At 63.4% G+C, this 18,355-nt stretch overlaps 4 protein-coding genes across 6 annotated transcripts; all 4 read left to right on the top strand.

Moving 5' to 3' along the window:
- The first annotated feature begins 291 nt into the window (after window positions 1-291).
- On the top strand, window positions 292-3,626 carry C8G (complement C8 gamma chain). Its single transcript, XM_030506690.1, has 7 exons — window positions 292-551; window positions 1,105-1,244; window positions 1,700-1,770; window positions 2,067-2,174; window positions 2,474-2,575; window positions 2,832-2,870; window positions 3,342-3,626. The coding sequence occupies exons 1-7, from the start codon at window positions 402-404 to the stop codon at window positions 3,353-3,355; spliced, it is 624 nt and encodes a 207-aa protein (XP_030362550.1). The 5' UTR covers window positions 292-401; the 3' UTR covers window positions 3,356-3,626.
- A 2,400-nt stretch (window positions 3,627-6,026) lies between these two features.
- LOC115616905 (lipocalin-like) lies at window positions 6,027-9,293 on the top strand. Of its 2 annotated transcripts, none has more exons than XM_030506693.1 (7): window positions 6,027-6,235; window positions 7,356-7,495; window positions 7,594-7,670; window positions 7,772-7,885; window positions 8,116-8,217; window positions 8,434-8,459; window positions 9,132-9,293. In XM_030506693.1, exons 1-6 carry the CDS (start codon window positions 6,137-6,139, stop codon window positions 8,457-8,459), a joined length of 558 nt encoding a protein of 185 aa, XP_030362553.1. In that variant the 5' UTR covers window positions 6,027-6,136; the 3' UTR covers window positions 9,132-9,293. The 2 variants fall into 2 exon arrangements, with proteins under 2 accessions (XP_030362553.1, XP_030362554.1); XM_030506694.1 differs by having other exon boundaries at window positions 9,136-9,293.
- Window positions 9,294-9,815: 522 nt separating this feature from the next.
- Window positions 9,816-12,115, top strand: LOC115616906 (lipocalin-15-like). 2 transcript variants are annotated; one of them, XM_030506696.1, is made up of 7 exons: window positions 9,816-9,965; window positions 10,395-10,534; window positions 10,714-10,778; window positions 11,017-11,127; window positions 11,579-11,680; window positions 11,782-11,803; window positions 11,959-12,115. In XM_030506696.1, exons 1-7 carry the CDS (start codon window positions 9,870-9,872, stop codon window positions 11,960-11,962), a joined length of 540 nt encoding a protein of 179 aa, XP_030362556.1. In that variant the 5' UTR covers window positions 9,816-9,869; the 3' UTR covers window positions 11,963-12,115. The 2 variants fall into 2 exon arrangements, with proteins under 2 accessions (XP_030362556.1, XP_030362555.1); XM_030506695.1 differs by having other exon boundaries at window positions 9,827-9,965; window positions 11,014-11,127.
- Window positions 12,116-13,058: 943 nt separating this feature from the next.
- On the top strand, window positions 13,059-16,581 carry LCNL1 (lipocalin like 1). Its single transcript, XM_030506698.1, has 7 exons — window positions 13,059-13,346; window positions 13,606-13,745; window positions 14,265-14,335; window positions 14,904-15,014; window positions 15,523-15,624; window positions 15,803-15,828; window positions 16,373-16,581. Exons 1-6 carry the CDS (start codon window positions 13,251-13,253, stop codon window positions 15,826-15,828), a joined length of 546 nt encoding a protein of 181 aa, XP_030362558.1. The 5' UTR covers window positions 13,059-13,250; the 3' UTR covers window positions 16,373-16,581.
- The last annotated feature ends 1,774 nt before the right edge of the window (window positions 16,582-18,355 follow it).

Here is an 18,355-nt window from a genome sequence, read left to right on the forward strand (position 1 = left end):
GCCCGCCCCTACAGCGCTCAAACCCCGCCCTCCCGGTCAGGCCCCGCCCCCTGCGCGGTCTCCGCCCATCCCACTAGACCCCGCCCATCCCATCGGGCCCCGCCCATCGCATCAGGCTCCGCCCCCCTCGTCCAGGTCCCGCCCCCCTCCCGCGGGGTCGGGGTCCCGGTGTCTGCGGGACCGCTCCGGGGACCCCCTGCTGCAAGGGGGAACCCCCCGCTCCAGCGGGGCCCCGGCCCCGCCGCGCCCCTGCGGCACAGCCCGGCCCGGCCCCGCCCCGCCCCGGCCACCGCCGGGCCCCGGCCCGCAGCCCCGCCGGGCCCGGCTCCAGCTCCCGGCTTCCCGCGGTGCCCTCCTGCCCCCGCTGCCCTCCTGCCCCCGCCACTTCCCGGCCCCGCACCATGGTGTCCCGGGGCGCGCTCCTGCTCCTCGGCCTGCTCCTCGCCGCCCCGCCGGGGCTGGGGCAGGGCCCGGGGCGGCGGCGGCGGCCGCCCCCTCCCCAGAGTCCGCTGGAGAAGGTGGCGGCCCCGGCGGAGCTCCGGCTGCCGGAGGTGAGGGGCCGGGCCCGGGCGGCTCTGCGGGGCCCGGCAGCTCTGGGGCTGGGGGCTCAGCCCGTGCCCCTGTGGGTCCCCTTCGAGGTCCAGCCCTGCAGCTTCACCCCTCCAGACCTGCCCTTGCAGCCTGAGCCGGGCCTGACCCCCCCCCCCCGTGCGCTCCCTGCCCCGAGGCAGGGGCTGGAGCCCAACTCGGCCCCCAGCGCTGCCCTGGAGCCAGGCCCCGGCCCGGCAGCTGCTGCCCAGCCAGACCCCGGCTTCTCAGCCCCGGGGCCGGTGCTGCCGTTGTCAGTGCTGGGTCTGGCAGCCCCTCGAGCACCCCGCCCCTGCACCCCCCCCGCTCCAGCCTGTCCCCACGCCAGGCTCTGCTCCACGTCCTGCTCTGTCCTGCCCTTCATCTCCTGTCCCCGTGGGCACACCAAGGGGTGGGGGTGCCGAGTGAGGGGATACAGCACAAGGGAGGCTGCTTGGGGTGGTGGGTGCTGAGGGCAGCGGGGTGGTGGCACCCAGGGCAGTGGTGTGTCATTCGGTGCCACCTGGTGCCCTGCAGCTCGCAGGGAGGTGGTTCCTGGTCGGCATGGCCTCCCGCTGCGGTTTCTTGGCTGAGCACAGCCACCGGCTGGAGGCCACGGCAGTGACAGTGACCGTCGGGGACAGGCAGAGCCTGGACGTCAGCACCTTCAGGAAGCTGTGAGTGACACGGGGCACCGGGGCCGCAGGCAGGGCCAGGGATGGAGGATGCTGGATGGGACAGGGACACTGCAGACAAGTCAGAGCACGGAGGAGTGCCCCAGGATGGGGATGGGACCGGGACACTGCAGGCAGGTCAGAGCGGGAACAGTGCCCCAGCCACAGGCTCCAAGGAGGAGAGAGCTGCCCCAGAGCGAAGTGGGTGGGATCTCCTCTTTGTGCTAGAAGCCGTGACCATGGTGGGGTGGCACCCGGCCACCAGCATGGGGTGGGCTTGGGCTGGCCAGCCTGGGGAAACTGAGGCTCTGGGACATCTCTTTTCAGCATCTCCCTGAGGAGAAAACAGAAGTCCCAGGAAACCAGGAACCGTGTGTGCTTGGGCAAGGAGGGTGAGCAGGGGCTTAGGCTGGATCCTCCCCAGCCTCTGCCAACACCCTCCCCTTCTCTCCGAACAGGGACGGGATGTGCTGGGAGATCAGGCAGCGCTACCTTCCTGCCCAGGCGCATGGACGCTTCCTCCTGAAGGGTGAGGGAAGCCGGGCTGGGGGGTGCAGGGACCATGGAGCTGGAGCCCCCACTCCTGCTCTCGGCAGGGATTTGGGGCCGGCGTCCTTCCTCCCAGTGTTTCACTTCTAGGATCTCAGAGTGCGCCAGTGGTGGGTCCATCACAGGCAGCACCATGGGCTTGTGGCTGCTCATAGGGAACAGCACCCCATGGGGCTGGCTCCAGTTTTCACCCTTTGTGAAACAAGGCCCCTGGACGGTGCTGGGGCTAACCAGGATTAACCAGGACTAAGCAGGGCTGTTCCCTGTCTTTCCCAGGCCGTGGCCATGGCAGCAAAGTGGATGTGGTGGTGGGGGAGACAGACCACAGCAGCTACGCCATCCTCTATTTCCAGAAGGGCCGGAGCATCTCGGTCAAACTCTATGGTGGGTCGGTGCTCTGGGGCTTGTGACACATGAAGGACAGGGTTGGCAGAGGGGTGGGAAACCCGGGCTGGGACCAGGAGCTGCCTGTGGGAACCCCGGGGCACCTGGACACAGGAATGGGGTGTCCCCAAGGGTCCTGGTCCCAGATGGGGAATTGTCCCCAGATAATGCTGGAGGGGAGACAGTGGGGAACCAATAACCCTTCTCTGGTCCCCAGCCTTGCCACAGGTGCAGGGTGAGCTTTGGAGCAGGGACAGGCAGGGCTCGAGGCCACTCATGGCATCTCCCTCCCTGCGCAGGACGGAGCAGCCGGGTCAGCGATGCTGTCATAGACAAGTTTGAGCAGCATTTGAGGGCTGTGGGCCTGAGTGAAGACGTGACCTACTACTTCCCTGCATACGGTGGGTGGCACATAGCGCCCTGGAACCTGGGAGCACCAACATCCAGGGACCAGCATCCAGGGTTGCGGTGCAGCGTGCGGAGGGGGAGGCACATCCACATGGGTTTGAACAGCTTGTGGTCCCATGTCACCCTCAGCAGGGCCACAACTGGGATCTGTCCCAGTCGCAGAGGCAAGGACTGGGCTGTGCCCCACAGTGTCTCTGGGTGCAGGGCTAGGGCCGGGTGAGGTGACCCCCTGGGCTGTGTCTCTTGCAGGGTTCTGTGACACCGCAGATGAATTTCACATCCTCGATGGTGAGTTGTGGGGTCCAGGCGGTGCGCTGGGTCCCCCCATGGGCCCGGCTTGGCCCCATGTTGGGCACCACATGGGTTCTCCTGCCCTGGCTGGGAGCTGGGCACAGTGGGCCAGACCCTCACCGCACCACGGCTGTGTGGTCCTGTCCGGGGACTCCAGGACAGGGTCCCTTTGAGACCTTGTGTGGGGCAAGGAGGTGGCAGACCATCACCCAGGATGGGCATCAGATGCACCCTGGCAAAGTCCTGTTCACCCCCCACATGGGTCAGGCTGGGTTTAGTGGGGTTTTAGTGGGGTTTCCAGGGGCTAGGGCTGGTCTGGGACAGGGACACCCTGAGGTGAGGGCTGGGGTCCCCAAGGACAGCTCCATCACTTGTCGTTGGTGCTTGAGGAGGTAGAAGCGGGTCTCCAGCCCCAGTGCTGGGCTTGGACATCTCCCCAGCCCCTGAGCACTTCCCTTTCCCTTCCAGAGACAAAGCTGTAAGTGCAGATGGTGTTGCCAGGAGGTTCCCAGAGCTCAGTCTTCACCTCATCCAGCTGCCCATGGCCACACAAGACTGAGCTGGGGCTTGGTCAGACCCTGCTGCTGCTCCACAGCCCTGGAGCCACCCCTGGGGCTCCTCGGCTTCTCCAGCAGCATTGGCAGCCGTGTGGGTCCTTGTCCTGCCCCCCCCAGCTTTGTGTCACGCTGTGCTCTGCACCCTGGTGCCTGCAGCAGCCAGTGACACCCCAGTAAATGCCTCAGAGTCTGTGTCCAGGCAAGCCAGCCCTTGGTGTGCCCCAGCAAGGCCGTTGCTGCCCCCATCGCGGGACTGCCGGTGCTCCCGAGCTGGGGGGGAGTCCATACAGCCCTCTCCATGCAGCCCCATCCCAACCATGGGACAACGAGGAGGAATCGTGGCAGTTCCTGGTTTACCCTGAGTATGTCTGGAGTGAGGGAAAGCCCCGTGCTGGTGTCGTGGGGCCGGGGGTCAGAATCAGCCTTCCCCCGGGACAGGCCAGGAGATCCCTCAGGGGCCCCAGAGGAGGGCCTCTCGGCCTCGCAGTGATCCTGCCTCTCATCCCCAAGCCCTCTGAGCAGTGAAACGCTGCATTCCCTGCCCCAGCCCTGCGGACCGTGTTCGCTACGGAGCTGCTGCCGGCGCCAGACCCTGCCTGCGAGCGCTTCCCAGCGCCAGCCCGCACCCCATCGTGGAGCCGGGCAGGGGTGTCCTTTGCACGCTCAGAGCTGCAGGGGCTATGGGGGCTTGGACCAGGCGTGCAACCAGGGCAGAGGACCCTTTACAGGACCTCTCTGCCCTGCGTGTCGAGTCCGGCCAAGGCTGTCCTGCCACACGCTTGGGCTGGGGTGTTTTGGTGCTAATTCCCCAGTGCAGGCAGGGGATGGACAGCAGCCCCCCCGCACGGGCTGGGCTCTGGCAGGGGATGGGATGGGATGGGATGGGATGGGATCAGGCAGTGCCCGGTCACGCCGCAGCCCCGGGGCCGGGGTTTCGCAATCACGGCGGTACCGGTAACACATGTTGTTTATCAAGGGTTTATGTAAGGCTGCGGCACGTGACTCGCCCCACGCCAGCCCCCGGCCCACGTGCGGGGCGGCCGTGCCCATAACCCCCTCCTCCCCCCCCCTCCCCCCGGCCCAGCGGGAGCTGCCGGGTTGGGTCACTCTGCCCTGCAGTCTCCGAGCGGCGGCAATGGGAGATGGGGGGAGCGCTGTCCTCCACCCTGGGGAGCTGGCCTGGGCCCCAGGACTTCCCCCCCGCCCTGATCAGTCCGCACTGATCTGGATGAACCCATTTCTGGGGTACCAGCCCCCCAGTTTTGCTTGAGGGTCTGCGTCCAGGCACCGCAGTGATGCCTCAACCCTGCCCCACACCGGTGCCCTCCTGTGTATCCACGGTCCCGAGCTTGCGCCCAGCTTTGCTACCCAGCTCCTTGGCCAGCCCCAGCTTTACCAGCCCTGGGAGATGCCTGGGAAGGGAGCTGGGGACCCCCAGGCACTGGGGGGCTTTGTGTCCCTGCCCCAGCACAGGGCTACAGTGCACCCATGGGTGCTCTGTGCCTCTGATACACAATGGAGAGAGCCCCTCCTGGCACGCTACACCCTGAGGGGGAGCTCGGGCAGGGGCTGAGCCCCCAGCCCAGTGTGTGGGGAAGCTCCAGCCAGGCTCTTGTGATGCTCGGTCCTGCCTGGCTCAGCTTTTGTTTTGTTTTAATAAATCCATGGAGCCGGGGCTGAGCTGGGCGCAGCTGGGTGCGGGGAAGGGAATGTGCTGGGACAGGGGGGCCTGCCTGCAGAGGAACAGCCGCTGTGAAAACACAACATGCTCCTTATGTAAAACTTTGCCTTGGCAGGGCCGAGCCAAGGGCTGATACTCTTTCCAGCATGGCCAGCCCTGCCCAGGCTGTGCCAGAGCCATGGGTGCAGCTGCTGACACACGTGCTCATCCCCAGCCCTCACCCTGCAGGTGCTCAGGGTGTGCCCTAATTAAGGGGGAGAACAGTTCAGTGTCTGCTGGTGGCCGCAACCCAAGAGGGGGGACATCTACCAGCCCATCTTGGGTGGCGTGGCAGGCCTGAAGCGCTGCTGGTCCGTTGCTGTGTGCTGGTCCTCAGGGAGCTGGGCACCGGTGCTGCCTAAGGCTTGGGTCTGGCTTCCCCCAGCACCCCCAGCTCCCCATCTGGGTGCACTGGGGCTGCACCTTGGTGGGTTGAACCCTGATAGGGCTGAGATGCTTCCATGGATGATGCAGGGACCTGGGTCAGGGCAAGCAGGGGGATCCCGGAGAAGCACCCAGAGGTGTCGACAAGTTCCGATGGTTGGAATTGGGCGTTTGACATTCCCACCACCTCGCTCGAGGTGGACCCTCTCTGAGTGAAACCATCCTGCAGGGGTGGGGGGCAGCCAACAAGCCCTGGCCCTCTGCCCCTGCCTGCACCGGCTGCAGCTCTGCATCATGCTGGCTGCAGGCTGTGGTGCTGCTGCGGGGCAGTTCGGCACCCCCAGGCAAACACGGCATACCTCCAGGAGAGAAACATTCGCAGGGTCCCTGCCTGCCCTTTGGCTTCAGCACTCGGCCCTGCTCCCGCTTGCATAACGCACAGGGGGAGGCAGGGCTGGTCCCCCTGGGGCCCCTGTGCAGCCAGCCCATAAATAGGGGCTCTCCGGGCTCTGGGCAGCTCTGCCGCTCCTCTCACTCGGCTCTGCTCGGCTCGGCTCGGCTCGGCTCAGCTCAGCACGGCTCGGCTTGGCTCGGCAGCAGCCATGCACACCTCGCTGCTCAGCCTCCTGGGGCTGGCGCTGCTCGGGACTCTGCACGCTCAGGACACCATCCCTGTGCAAACTGACTTCCAGCAGGACAAGGTGACCCCACATCACCCTGAGTGATGGGGGTTTGGGGTGTTTGGGGGGGATCCCTGCCCTGGAAACGTGTGCAGGGGGTGTTGCAGGTGGATGTGGGGCCAGGCTGGCCCCAGCACTGGGAAGGGCAGGGTGGCCCGTGCACACGCAGCCCCCATTCCTGCAGAGCCCCCATCCCTGCGGAGTGCCCATGGCTGGGGCTTGGTGGCTCCAGAGGGGATGCAGGAGCCACGGCTGAGTATGTATGGGGTTGGGACATCTGCAGTGTGGAGTGGGTGCGGGTACACAGGGGTTCTATTGGGCGGCTGAGAAAAGCAATCTCATTTTGAGGCAGCCCATGGGGATGGGCCATGGACACCCCCCCCCCAACAAAGACCCCATTTCCCCAGCCCAGGGTCCCAGAAAACCAAGAGCTGCTGTGCTGGGGTGTCCCACACACCTTTCTGCCCTCCCACCCCTGGCTGCTGGCATGCTCAGGGTGCTTGCAGTAACCCCGCAGATAGGCAGCACCCACAGCAGGACACTGGCTGCACATTGGAGCAGCCCAGCCCCACAGCCCTGGGGTCCCACAGAGCTGGGGCAGGGAACATGCTGCCTCCTCCTCCAGGGAGCCCCTGGAGCCATCCAGGGAGGTGCTGGAGGTGGAGACACATCTGCAGGGATGGGGGTCTGGGATGTCCTGCAAGGGTGGTCCCAGCACAGCCCATTTCCAAGGCTGACAGTGCCCCTCTGAGTGCACCAAGCTGGTAGCTCCAGGGACCAGGCTGGGATGAGCTGTGCTGGCCCCGGGGTCCTGACCCCTCCTCGAGCTCCCGGATGTATTGAAATGGCATTTGGGAGCCAGGCAATGCTGTCACCCCCTCCCTGGGCTTGGGGCAGAGAGGAAGGAAACACCCCAAGTGCCGGGCAGTGAAGGGCACATCCTACACCAGGGGTTTCCTGGCTGGTGGGTTTCGTGGGTACCAGGAGCTGTAGCAGCTCTGTGGGGACAAGGACCCAGGGACCCCGTCCTGCAGTGGGGCTGCCAGGGGAGGGGGAGGTGGCCTGGGCTGTGGCTGGCTGGTGGCCGAGGGGCGAGATGGGGTCTATGTCTGGCTGATGACTGAGCAGAGGTTGTGTGCAGCTCACGGGGAGGTGGTTCAGCATCGGCCTGGCCTCCAACTCCAACTGGTTCAAGGAGAAGAAGCACCTGATGAAGATGTGCACCACGGTCATCTCCGAGACTGCAGATGGGAACCTGGAAGTCACCTCCACCTACCCCAAGTATGGGCATTGGCAGGAGTGGGGTGGGCACTGCTGCCAAGCCTGGGGCTACATGTGGGCTGCAGCATCCCCCTGGCCCCTCATGTTGTGCTCCCCAGGGGTGACCAGTGCGAGAAGAGGAACAGCCTTTACACCAGGACGGAGCAGCCAGGGCGGTTCAGCTACACCAGCCCACGTGAGTGCTCAACGCCCAGCCCAGCACCGCTGGGACCTGCTCCTGCTCCTGCCCTCGCAGGAGCACCCCAGCACTGAACTGGGCCCTCCCTGTCCCCCCAGGCTGGGGCAGCAAGCACGACATCCGTGTGGTGGAGACCAACTATGAGGAGTACGCCTTGGTGGCCACCCAGATCTCCAAGAGCACCGGTCCCTCCACCATGGTGCTGCTCTACAGTACGTGTGCCCCAGGACGCCCCTGCCATATGCCCCCCTGCACCCCGGGATGTCTTCAGTGGGGGATTTCTCCTGTGGGAGAAGGGCAGCAGCATCTCCCAAGCTGGGGTGACCCATGGGGTGTCTGGGTCGGGACTCCCTCCCTGCTTGTCCCTGCTGGGCTGCGCTGGGGCAGCGTGGCAGCACGCTGGGGTGCTGGGGGCTGCCGCTCACCCTGCTCTTGGCTGCAGGCCGCACGAAGGAGCTCAGTCCTGAGCACCTGGAGAGGTTCACCCAGTTCTCCAGGGAGCAGGGCCTGGCAGACGACGAGATCCTCATCCTGCCCCGGACAGGTGAGCACAGCCAGGGGGCAAGGCTGGGGGTGCAGGGGAGTGGTGGGGAGCAGGGGAGAGGTACCCTGGGGGGCTGAGGGGGGGGGCACCTTCCTGGCTTGTCCCTGCCTCCCTGAGGGGCCAGCACAGGGCCAGCCGTGGGGTGTCTCCACGGTGGTCTCTCAGGGGTCCCCCAGCCCATGGAGGAGCTGATCTCAGTTTTTCTCCCTCCTGCAGACAAATGCATGGCAGATGCTGCCTAGGTGAGTCCTGCCTTTGCTGGAGTCAGACCAGCCCTGCAGGGGGATACTTGGAGACGTTCCACCCCATCACCCTCCCCTCTCCAGGCTGCTACCACAGATCATAAAATCATAGAGTCACAGAGTGGTTTGGGTTGGAAGGGACCTTAAAGCTCATCCAGTTCCAACCCCCTGCCACGGGCAGGGACACCTTCCACTAGAGCAGGTTGCTCCAAGCCCCTGTGTCCAACCTGGCCTTGAACACTGCCAGGGATGGGGCAGCCACAGCTTCTCTGGGCACCCTGTGCCAGCGCCTCAGCACCCTCACAGGGAAGAGCTTCTGCCTCAGAGCTCATCTCAATCTCTCCTGTTTCAGTTTGAACCTGTCACCCCTTGTCCGATCACCACAGTCCCTGATGAAGATCCCTCTCCTGCATCCTTGTAGCCCCCTTCAGACACTGGAAGCTGCTCTGAGGTCTCCACACAGCTTCTCTTCTCCAGGCTGAACTGCCCCAATGTTCTCAGCCTGTCTTTGTGTGGGAGGTGCTCCAGTCCCTGATTATGCCCCACCCTGTCCCCATAGCTGGTTCTTTGGTGTCCCTGGGTGGTGGGTGCCCATATACTCACCTGGGGCTGGCAGGGCCGGTGTCCCCCTGTGTGTCCCTGTCTCCCCCAGCTCACCCCTATCTCTTTCAGACAGACCCACGAGCTGCCGCTGGCCGGAGCCTCAAAAGTGCCACGAGCTGGTGGCTGCCCCATCCCCTCCGTGCCCAGGGCCCCCCAGCACCGCAGCAGCCCTCACACCCTGGCTTCACACCCACACCTGTACCCCCCCCATTAAAGCCTGTATAAAACCAGCCCCCCCCCCCATTTGCTGGGTCAGCGTGAGGGGAGCCCCAGTGGGGAGATTGCAGCGGGGTGTGGGCTGTGAGCTCTGGATGTGGCTCAGCCCCGGCCACATGCCTGGTGGCCATGCCATGAGCCTGGACCCGCGCCAGGAGCAGGGCCTGTGCTTGCTGCCGGCAGCCTGGTAAGCCACAAGCCCTTCTGGGGGGCACTGGGCTGTGGCTCGGCACTGGTCTCAGACCCTGCGTCAACCATCCTCCTCCTTGAGGAGGGATCTGTCCTGGCACTGCCGGACCCTCGGGCCAGAGGGCAGCAGCCACAGCCCCCTCCCCAGACACAGCTCTGGGGCATCGCCCGCTCTCCTGCTGCGCTGGGCTCACACAAGGCTGCATTCATCCAGGACTGGACAACGGGGGGAAGGGGCAAGCGCTGTCACCTAACACGGGTACAAGTGATCCCTGCTCTTGTGTAACCTGTTGCATAAAGGGGGCGGGCAGGGGGTGCTGCCAGCGGCGGGGGTATAAAGGTGGGTGCAGGAGGAGGCAGGTTCCAGCAGCCTCCCCTGCCTGCATCCAGCCCCCGGTGAGGATGACGGCGGTACTGCCCTGTCTGGCGCTGGCCCTGCTCTGCGTGCTGCAGGCCGCGGGCGAGGTGCCCGTGCAGCCGGGCTTCAACGCCGAGAAGGTAACGAAGGGCAGGGGGTGCCCCCCAGCCCCTGCTGTGTCCCCAGGCACGGCGGGGCACCCCGGGAGTGCCCAGCCCTGAGCCTGCACTGGGGCAGCTCCCAGGAGTGGGGGTGTCTGTGCAATCTGGGTTAGCCCTGCCCGGTGCCTGCCCGCTGTGGCCAGACCCAGCAGTGGCCCCGTTGCGGGGACACCCGGGGCTGTGCTGCCCCCAAACGTGTGGCATTTCCGCAGGGAACATGGGCCAGGCGCTGCGCCCACCCTGCCAGCACAGGCCTGTGTGTCCTGCATGCAGGCGCGTGGCAGGTCCCCACAGAGGGTGGCAGGTTCCTGCACTGGGCTGTCACATCCTCCACTGGGTGGCAGATTCCCCCGGTCGGTGGCGGGTCCCCATGGCTTTCCCATCCCCGCTGGTGATGTCCTGCTGCAGTTTGCAGGGAAGTGGCATTTTGCAGCCACTGTTTCCAACTGCTCCGTGTTCCTGAAGATGAAGGATGGGATGAAGTCACCCACCGCCACCATCAGCTTCACGCCGGAGGGGGACCTGGCTATGAAGCTTGCCTGGCCCCTGTGAGTGCCCATCCTGCTCGATGGGTCCTGCGTGGGCTCCGTCCCCACTGATGCAGCTGGGCGAGGAGCATCCTGCCGCTGCCCCACAGCATTGGGCTCCCCCCCAGTGCTGGGGTCACCGCAGTCCCCCACATTGCTGGCGTCCAGCCCCCTTTGCCGTTCCCATTTTCCCTCTCCAGGCCAGACAGATGCCAGAGGTTGGAGCTGCTCTTCCAGCAGAGCGGTCAGGCAGGACACTACACGGGTACGTGTGGGCAGGAGCCACCCACACCCTGGCACGGAGGGAGGGTTCAACCCCATGGCTCGGCCAGGAGCTGCACTGCGGTGGGGGTTTGGGTCTGATGGATCACATGCGGGTCCCCTAGTTCCCTTCATACCCCCTCAGCCACATTTGGGCTCAGGCCCTGAGCTGTGAGCCCCAGGAGAGGGAGGTGCTCAGGCTGTGCCACGTTGACTGGGCACCATCTCTGGTCCTTTAGCAGCACAAGAGAAGAGAGACCTGCGTGTGATGGAGACAGACTACAGCCACTATGCCATCGTACATGAGACCCAGCACAGTGAGCGGCAGCCCAGCACCGCGCTGCAGCTCCTCAGTGGGTGTCGGGAGCGGGGACAGGCACCTACAGCTCCTCAGGGAGGGACATGGGCATGGGGGGGCAGGAACTGGGCTCCCCACTGCATTCCAGGGCCCCCTGCCTCAGCACCCCGCGTGCTGCCACCCAGGGATTTCATTTGGGGTGGATTAAACCTTGCACCAGAAGTACCCCCCGTGGGTTGTGGTTTGACCTGAAGCTCTCCCAGCCCCACCAGCTGCCCCACACTACCCCTGGCGGGTGGGTTGCTCATCCCAAGGGGCTTGTGCCTCTTTCCTGCCAGCCCTGGGCAGCGGTGGGGTGCCTGGTGTCCACCCTGCATCTCCATGGCTTTGCCCTTCCCCTTCCCTGGGGCCCCATCGCTGCCCCATGGGAGCCGGACCCCCCAGGCAGGGCTCACTGCTGGGTCCCCCCGCACTCATCATCCCCCACTGTCGGTGTCTGGCTGCAGTGAGGGAGCAGGATGTGAGCCCCCAGCTCCTGCAGAAGTTTGAAGAGCTCATCCCCACTGTGGGGCTGACCAAGGCCATGCTGGCCGTGCTGCCCAAGTCGGGTGAGTGCTGGCAGGGCAGGGGTGCACTCACAGCCCCCCTGCATGGGGATGCTCAAGGCAATGCCCATGGTGTGCTCACCCTTCTCTTTGCTTTTCAACAGATCAGTGCACCGCAGCCACCAGGTGAGCGTGGCCAGGGGACGCGGGGTGTCCCTCCTGGCATGGCCAGGGCTGAGTGGGGACTCACAGCCTCCCCAGGGACCCCCTGCCTGCCTCAGGGCTCTGCATCACATCACCTCTCCCTGCTCTAATTCACCCATCATCGTTCCTCCCTGCAGCTGAAGGAGCCAATGCCAGGGCCATGAGTCCTCCAGACCTGGTGGAGACCAGGCTCTGCTCCCTGCTCCATGATACCCCTTCCTGTCCTTCCTGTCCTCCGCTGCCCCACACCAGGATCACACCTCACTCTCCTAAATAAATAGGTGCAGAAGCTGCCCCAGAATTCAGTGCTTTTGTTTACAGGAGCAGGGGTGCTGCCGGGGTGGCCACGCACTCCGAGCCCTGTGGGCCTGGGTCCAACCCTTCCTCTCAGCACCCAAGGGGAGTTGGGGGCTTCATTTGCTGTGCTGTTTGCTGTGCCTGGTGTGTTGAGGAGGGGGAGCAGAGGATGGGGAAGGTGCAGGGGCAGTGCTGGGGTGTGGGCAGGGGAGGACTGAGCTGGGATGAACAGGGGTTCACGCAGCAGGTCTGGGCAGGCAGTGTTAAGCACTTGGGCTGCCCATCCCTGCCTGCAGGGCTCTGGCTCCAGGCAGGCAGCTCACCCCCAGCTGAAGCTCCCCAGGCAGGACTGGGACTGCCCTGCGGATGCCTAGGGTATATGCATGGCAGGACCGGGACCTCCCATGCCTGTTTCCCGCCCCCTGGCTCCCCCTATCTGCCCATTGACCAGGGTAGGACCATGCTGCCAGAGCCAGGGCACGGGGAACATCACACCCTACAAAGGAGGGAACACACTCCCACAGTGACATGAACCCCTTCTTCTGCCATCCCTGCTCCAGGTGCATCCTGCTTTGTGGACCCTGCGTGCGCAGAGGTGCACCCACAGAAGTGGATGAGCTGTGCAGCACCGTGGGGTCAGGACATCAGCGGTGTGCAGCCGCCTGGGCTTGGGCATGATCCCAGCAGCAGCCTTGGGGCAGATGCCAGCCTGGCTAGAGGGGTGGGTCACTGAGTTCCTTGGTGACTGGGTGACGACACTGCTGTGGAGCCCATGCCAGGAAGGACATCCCCGCTCTTCCCAGCAGCCTTCCACTATCCTGCTGGTAAAAAAAAGCTCTCTTTGTTCTTTCACAACCAGCTAAGCACATCGGGGAAATCCTGAATTTCAGCACTGGTGTGGTGCAAGAGTTCCCGCAACCCGCTCCTCAGCCCCCCTGGGTGCCCTTTGGGCACTTCCCTCTGCTGCAAGGCTGTTTATCTGGAGCAACTTCAGCCCTTGGAAACCATCGCCTTGCCCCAGTGAACCCCAGCACCGGGGTGTGGGGAGGGGAGGAGAGCCCGGCGCTATAAATGCAGCAGCCTCGGCACCGCTCCCTATCCCGCTGGTGAATCCAGAGGAGGCTGCAGCAAGATGAGGACCATGGGGCTGAGCCTGGGGCTGGTGCTGCTCTGCCTGCTGTGCACGGGGGCTGAGGACCTCGGCGCTGTGGAGCTGGACATGAGCAAGGTGACCCGCAGCATCCCGGGAAGGGCAGGTGGGAGCGTGTCCACTGGTCACAGGGTGGGGACTGCAGAGGTGGCTTTGTGCTGGGGACACCACAGCCCCCCCGCCTCTGCTGTTGCACCCAGGTGAGGGGGGTCACCCAGCCCCTCGAGCACGGAGGGGTTGTGGGTGGCCCATGGCCTGAGGGTGTCCTGGCTTGGTCCCCGGGGAGGGAACAGCCCCTGCCTGCTCCTCCAGGCTCACAGCCTGCCCCCACTGCCAGATTGCAGGGAAATGGTACATCACTGCTATGGCCACGGACAGCGAGAGCTACCTCCAAAAGAAGGATCAGCTGAAGATGGCAATGACCTCCATCGAGGTCCTGGGGGATGGTGACCTCAACGTCTCCTTTGCCATTCCCACGTAAGTGCTGAGCACTTTCCCCATGGGCTTTTCTGATCTCCCCTGACCTCCACTTGTGGGTCTCCATCCGGGTGCCTCCACCCAACGCCCACTAAAGACCTGGGCAGGAGTGAGGCAGGACCACCAGCCCCGTGGTGTAAAATAGGGGCTCGGCAGAGCTGCATCGTGGGGACCCCTTTTTCAGGGGTCAGCACCAGCCAGGAGTGGTCCCACTACAATGGCTGAGACTCTGCTGCTTCTGGCAGGGATGCAGTAAGGTGATGGGGGACCCCATGATTAAAGCTTTTCAGCAGCACCAGCCTCATCCCAGAAGCTCAGAGGATGAGCAAGGGAAGGGCTGCGTGACCCCACAGGACACCCCTGAGACCAGCCCAGGCACCCATTGCTCTGTCCCCATCCCTGCCCTGGCCACACCAGCAAGTCCCACGTCTCGGGGGACTCCGGAGCCCGCATCTGCAGGGGAGGGGAGGGAAGGGGGGTCGCTTCACACCAGCTGAAGCGTCCTCCACTGCTTTGCAGCCCGGGGCAATGTATGAGACTGGTGTCGATCTACAAGCCAACAGGAGTCCTGGGTCAATACTACAGCTCTGGTGAGTGGAGACAGGGCAGAGGCGCTTCCCATCATCCCCATGTGAAGCAGCCAGTTGTCCCTGGGGACATGGCCCTCCTGAGGCCCTGGGTGGGACATCCCTCTGCAGCTGCTGCCCTCCAGGGCTGGTCTGTGCCAGGGCTGGTGTCCCACTAGCGGGTGGATCCCCCAGCTCCCTCTCTCTGGGATAAGACACGTCCAGACCAAGCTTAAACCCTGGGGAGAAGCAGGTTAATTCTGCAAAGGGCTTTGGGTGGCTGTTCCCAAGGGATGGAGTGGGAGTGGGTTCTCAGTGTTAGTCCGTCTGTGCTACTCCGCTGTCTGCAGTGACCATCCCCAAAGCCTCCTGTCACTTCCCAGTCACTTCCCAGTCCCTCTGCTCTGCTGCGGTCTGTGGGCTCCCCCAGGCTTTCAGAGGAGCCTCCACAAGAGGAAAAGCCAGGAGGGGGAGACACAGAAGTCTGGGTGGGCCCGGCCCCTAGCATCCCGGCTCACACTTACAGCCCGTTTGCAGGGTGGGAATTCAGGGAGGTGATAAATTGTTTGCTTTCTTGCATGTCCTTTTGCAGACAGAGGCTATAAGACAGCTCAGGTGGTGGACACGGATGGCAAGACATACGCAGTGGTCTTTGCCACCAGAGTGAAGGACGGGAAGACCCTACACGCTCTGAGGCTCTACAGTGCGTAACCAGTGGTGGTCTGAGCAGGGTGGGCAGCCTGGGAGTGTCGGGAAGATTCATGGAGGAGGCCAGGAGCCAGGGGGCCCGCGGGGACCCCTCCTCAGCACTGCCCTCCTGCACTGGGTGGGCTGCAGGAGTGGGACCGGTGTGGCAGGGGAAGGGGCAGTGGCCTGGGGCTGGATGCGGAGGGTGGGCTTCTGCACCCTGTGGGGAGTCTGTGGCCTCGGGTCAGTCACTTGCGGAAATGGGGCAAAGAGAGGGGGTCCTGCTGCAAGGGGTGGGATGGAAACCAAGAGAGGAGACACTGTGCTGGTGCCAGGACCTCCACTTCCTCTTGTCTCCTGGGAGGGGTGTCTCATGTGCAGGGCCACCACCGCCCTCCAGCACCTTCTCCACTGCCTCCAGTGGACCATCATCCATCCCATCCTTGACTGGGTGCACTTGCCAGGTGCCCAGGAGATGCGAGGACAGGTCACAGCCTGGAGCTAACTCGTGTCTTCACCCTTAGGCAAGACCCGGGAAGTAAGCCCCAGGATGGCAGTGCTCTTCCGGAAGCTCGCAAGGCAGAGGAGCTTCACCAATGACATGATCGTCATGCTGCCCACCCAGGGTGAGCGCTGCCCGCACGTGTCGGGCTGGCACAGCTGAGCCAGGACATGCTGGCTCAGTACACCACTGTCACTGCTCTGCAGTCTGAGCTGGCAGGAGGAAGCGTTGCCCCTGGTAGCCAGAGGCACGCTGGCCTGGCATGTCATGGCATGACACAGCCTTTCTCTTTATTTTCACAGACGAATGCAGCCTCGATGAGGTGTAGGTGAGTTGCTGTGGTGCAATGTGGTGTTTGCAATGTCCTCAGCTGGAAACTGCCCCCTTGGTGCTCCAGCAAGGGCCACCGTGAACTCTTTGAATTACTCTGGGAGCCACATTGTTTGAACCTGACTCCTAGATAGGACTGTTCCCTTTGGAGCTGCTCTGCAATGGAGACCCCCAGGGTGCAGCTGCCCAGTGGTGAGCAAGGGCACCTGAACCAAAACCACCAGTTCAGTGGAGAAAGAGCTGCAGAGCTCCTGCAGCAGCCAGGGCCAGGACACTGCATCTGGCCAAAGGGCCCTTGGGGCTGTGCACCAGCAAAACTGACCAGAGGCTGGGTTTGTTGTTGGCCCACCCTGGCATGTGGTGTCCCACGGCACTGATACAGACTAAGCTGTAGGGCTGGCTCCATTGCTGGAGATGGCTCACCCTACGGAGCGGGGGATGACTACTGTAGAACACACTGATGCTGATGGGGAGCCCTGCTTGGCCTTCTCCATTGGCCTCCTCACTGAAATGCTCATCTCACCTTTCCCACTGTTTTCCAGGAGGTGCAGGCTGGCTGGTGGCTGCTCCTGCCAAGTAATGCAAGACCCACACCCTGAAGCTCCAGGCTGCTGCTTCCTCATCCCTCTTCCAAGCTCAGTGGTCAAGGCCCTGACACATCCCCTGCTCCTCCAGCATTCAGTCTCTCCTTCTTGCCAAATAAACAATAGCTCACCCCAGAGTTTGGTGTAACTGTCTGGGGAGAACCCGGGATGCTCAGGTGTGTCGTTCCTTCTGCTGTCCTCCACATTTGCACTAGGGAGCATCCTGGGCTGAGCTCACCCAAGTGAGAGCAGTTTCAGAGCCCACCAGGATTTTCCTTCCTGCGTCCCTCCCATGGGACAGGACCATGGCCAGGCAGAGGTCAAATATGGGATGTGGTGAGGCTGCAAATCCCATGGACATGAGGGGCTGCATGGAGAAAGGCTGGGGGACTTGTCCACATAACTAAAGTTGGAGTTGAAGGGCTGCAACCATCACCACCATCCAACCGACCTTCCCTTTGCTCACCCTGCTGCGATGGCAGCCTCTGCTCCCTGGAGGGCAAGACTCAGCTTAGGGACCTCTCAGCCCCTCAGTGCTGCAGGGCTGGTGAAAGGTGGGTGTCTGAGTCCTCTGGACCCAAACCTTCAGACTGGTGTGGGACTGCACATGGTCTCTGTCCCTGGACACTGAGCAGAGAAAGCCTCACTGGAGTCACATTGTCTAGGGTGGTGGACATCTGCCTCCAGACACTGTCTTCCTTTGAATTTCTATTTCTGAAATCCCACTCCATCCTTCCCCTCCTGATCCGTTCAGCCGCTCAAATCCACACAGGGGAAACCACAACCCGTCCAGGTAACCCATGTCCCCAGCGATGCCCTGCACACTCACACATGCTCATCTCCAGGGCTTGGGCAGCGCTCACAGGCAGTGAGGTCTGGCAGGGTATGAAGCAGCTTCTGCCTCTCCTGGAAAAGGAAATTCCTCCAAACTCCTTCCTGGTGTCATTTCCACAGGGACCCTGCCCGTCCCTGCTCAGCCAGCCAGGCACTCTGTTCAGCCCAGGGTTTGCCTTGCTGCTGTGTGATGGTAGCAGGTACCCCTGGAAGGTGTTGTCCCATCAGCTGAGCACCTCAGAACATTCTCTGGTGCTCCTTCCTTCTCCCATGGACTGGGAAAAACCATGTGGGACACTGCCTCTCCTGATCTGCAGATCATGAGAGCTGGACACATCCCAGGGCAAGGGCCTCACTGGGACTTCCCATCCCAGTGTCATCTCCACTCTCTTTGGAAAAAGCTCAGCGTTTCCAGCAAGAATTCTCCTCGGCAGTTTGTACTGAACAGTTCAGTGTTTGCTGCCCTCCCAGGAACACCAAGCTCACACCAGGCTTTGTCCGGAGCCTTGGTTTTGGTACATGTATTGATGCAGATGAGAACATACCACTGCCATCAGCACCCTTTGCCAGAGCCTCTGTGTGACGGGGAGTCGCAGAGTGTCCACATCATGGTCCAGCCAAACATTTCCTCCCTGCTGTGGGCAGGCATCACCTCAGACAGTGCTGAGATCATTCCTCTGCCCCCAGCAATTTCCACTCCTCCTTCTGTCCATCTGTTTTCTCCCTGTGCCCCAGAGCAGGATGCGCACAGGCTGCCATTCCGGACCCTTCCCTGGGTGTGAGTCCCCTCCGTGAAGTGCAGGGGTGGGACCCCCACTGCAGCCCCCACCTATCAAGCCTGTCCCTGTACCTGCTGCTCATCCAATGCTCGTCAGACCATGCAGCCCCTCTGCCTTCAACAGCAGGCAAGGAGAAGCACAAAGGGACAGGTGACAAGAGGGTGACAGGGTGACCTGCCCTCCTTTATCCCCCGGAGAACCTGGCCAGTCGTCACTCTGTATTTACTGACATGGGACTTTTCTTCTCCAAGTGTTTCTAAGGGCTTTCTGGGGTGAGGCACCTTCTCGGCACTGGTGGCATCCTGCAGTGAGAGCTTCGCTGCCGGGC

This window comes from Strigops habroptila, chromosome 15, assembly GCF_004027225.2.
Source record: "Strigops habroptila isolate Jane chromosome 15, bStrHab1.2.pri, whole genome shotgun sequence".
NCBI lineage: Eukaryota > Metazoa > Chordata > Aves > Psittaciformes > Psittacidae > Strigops > Strigops habroptila.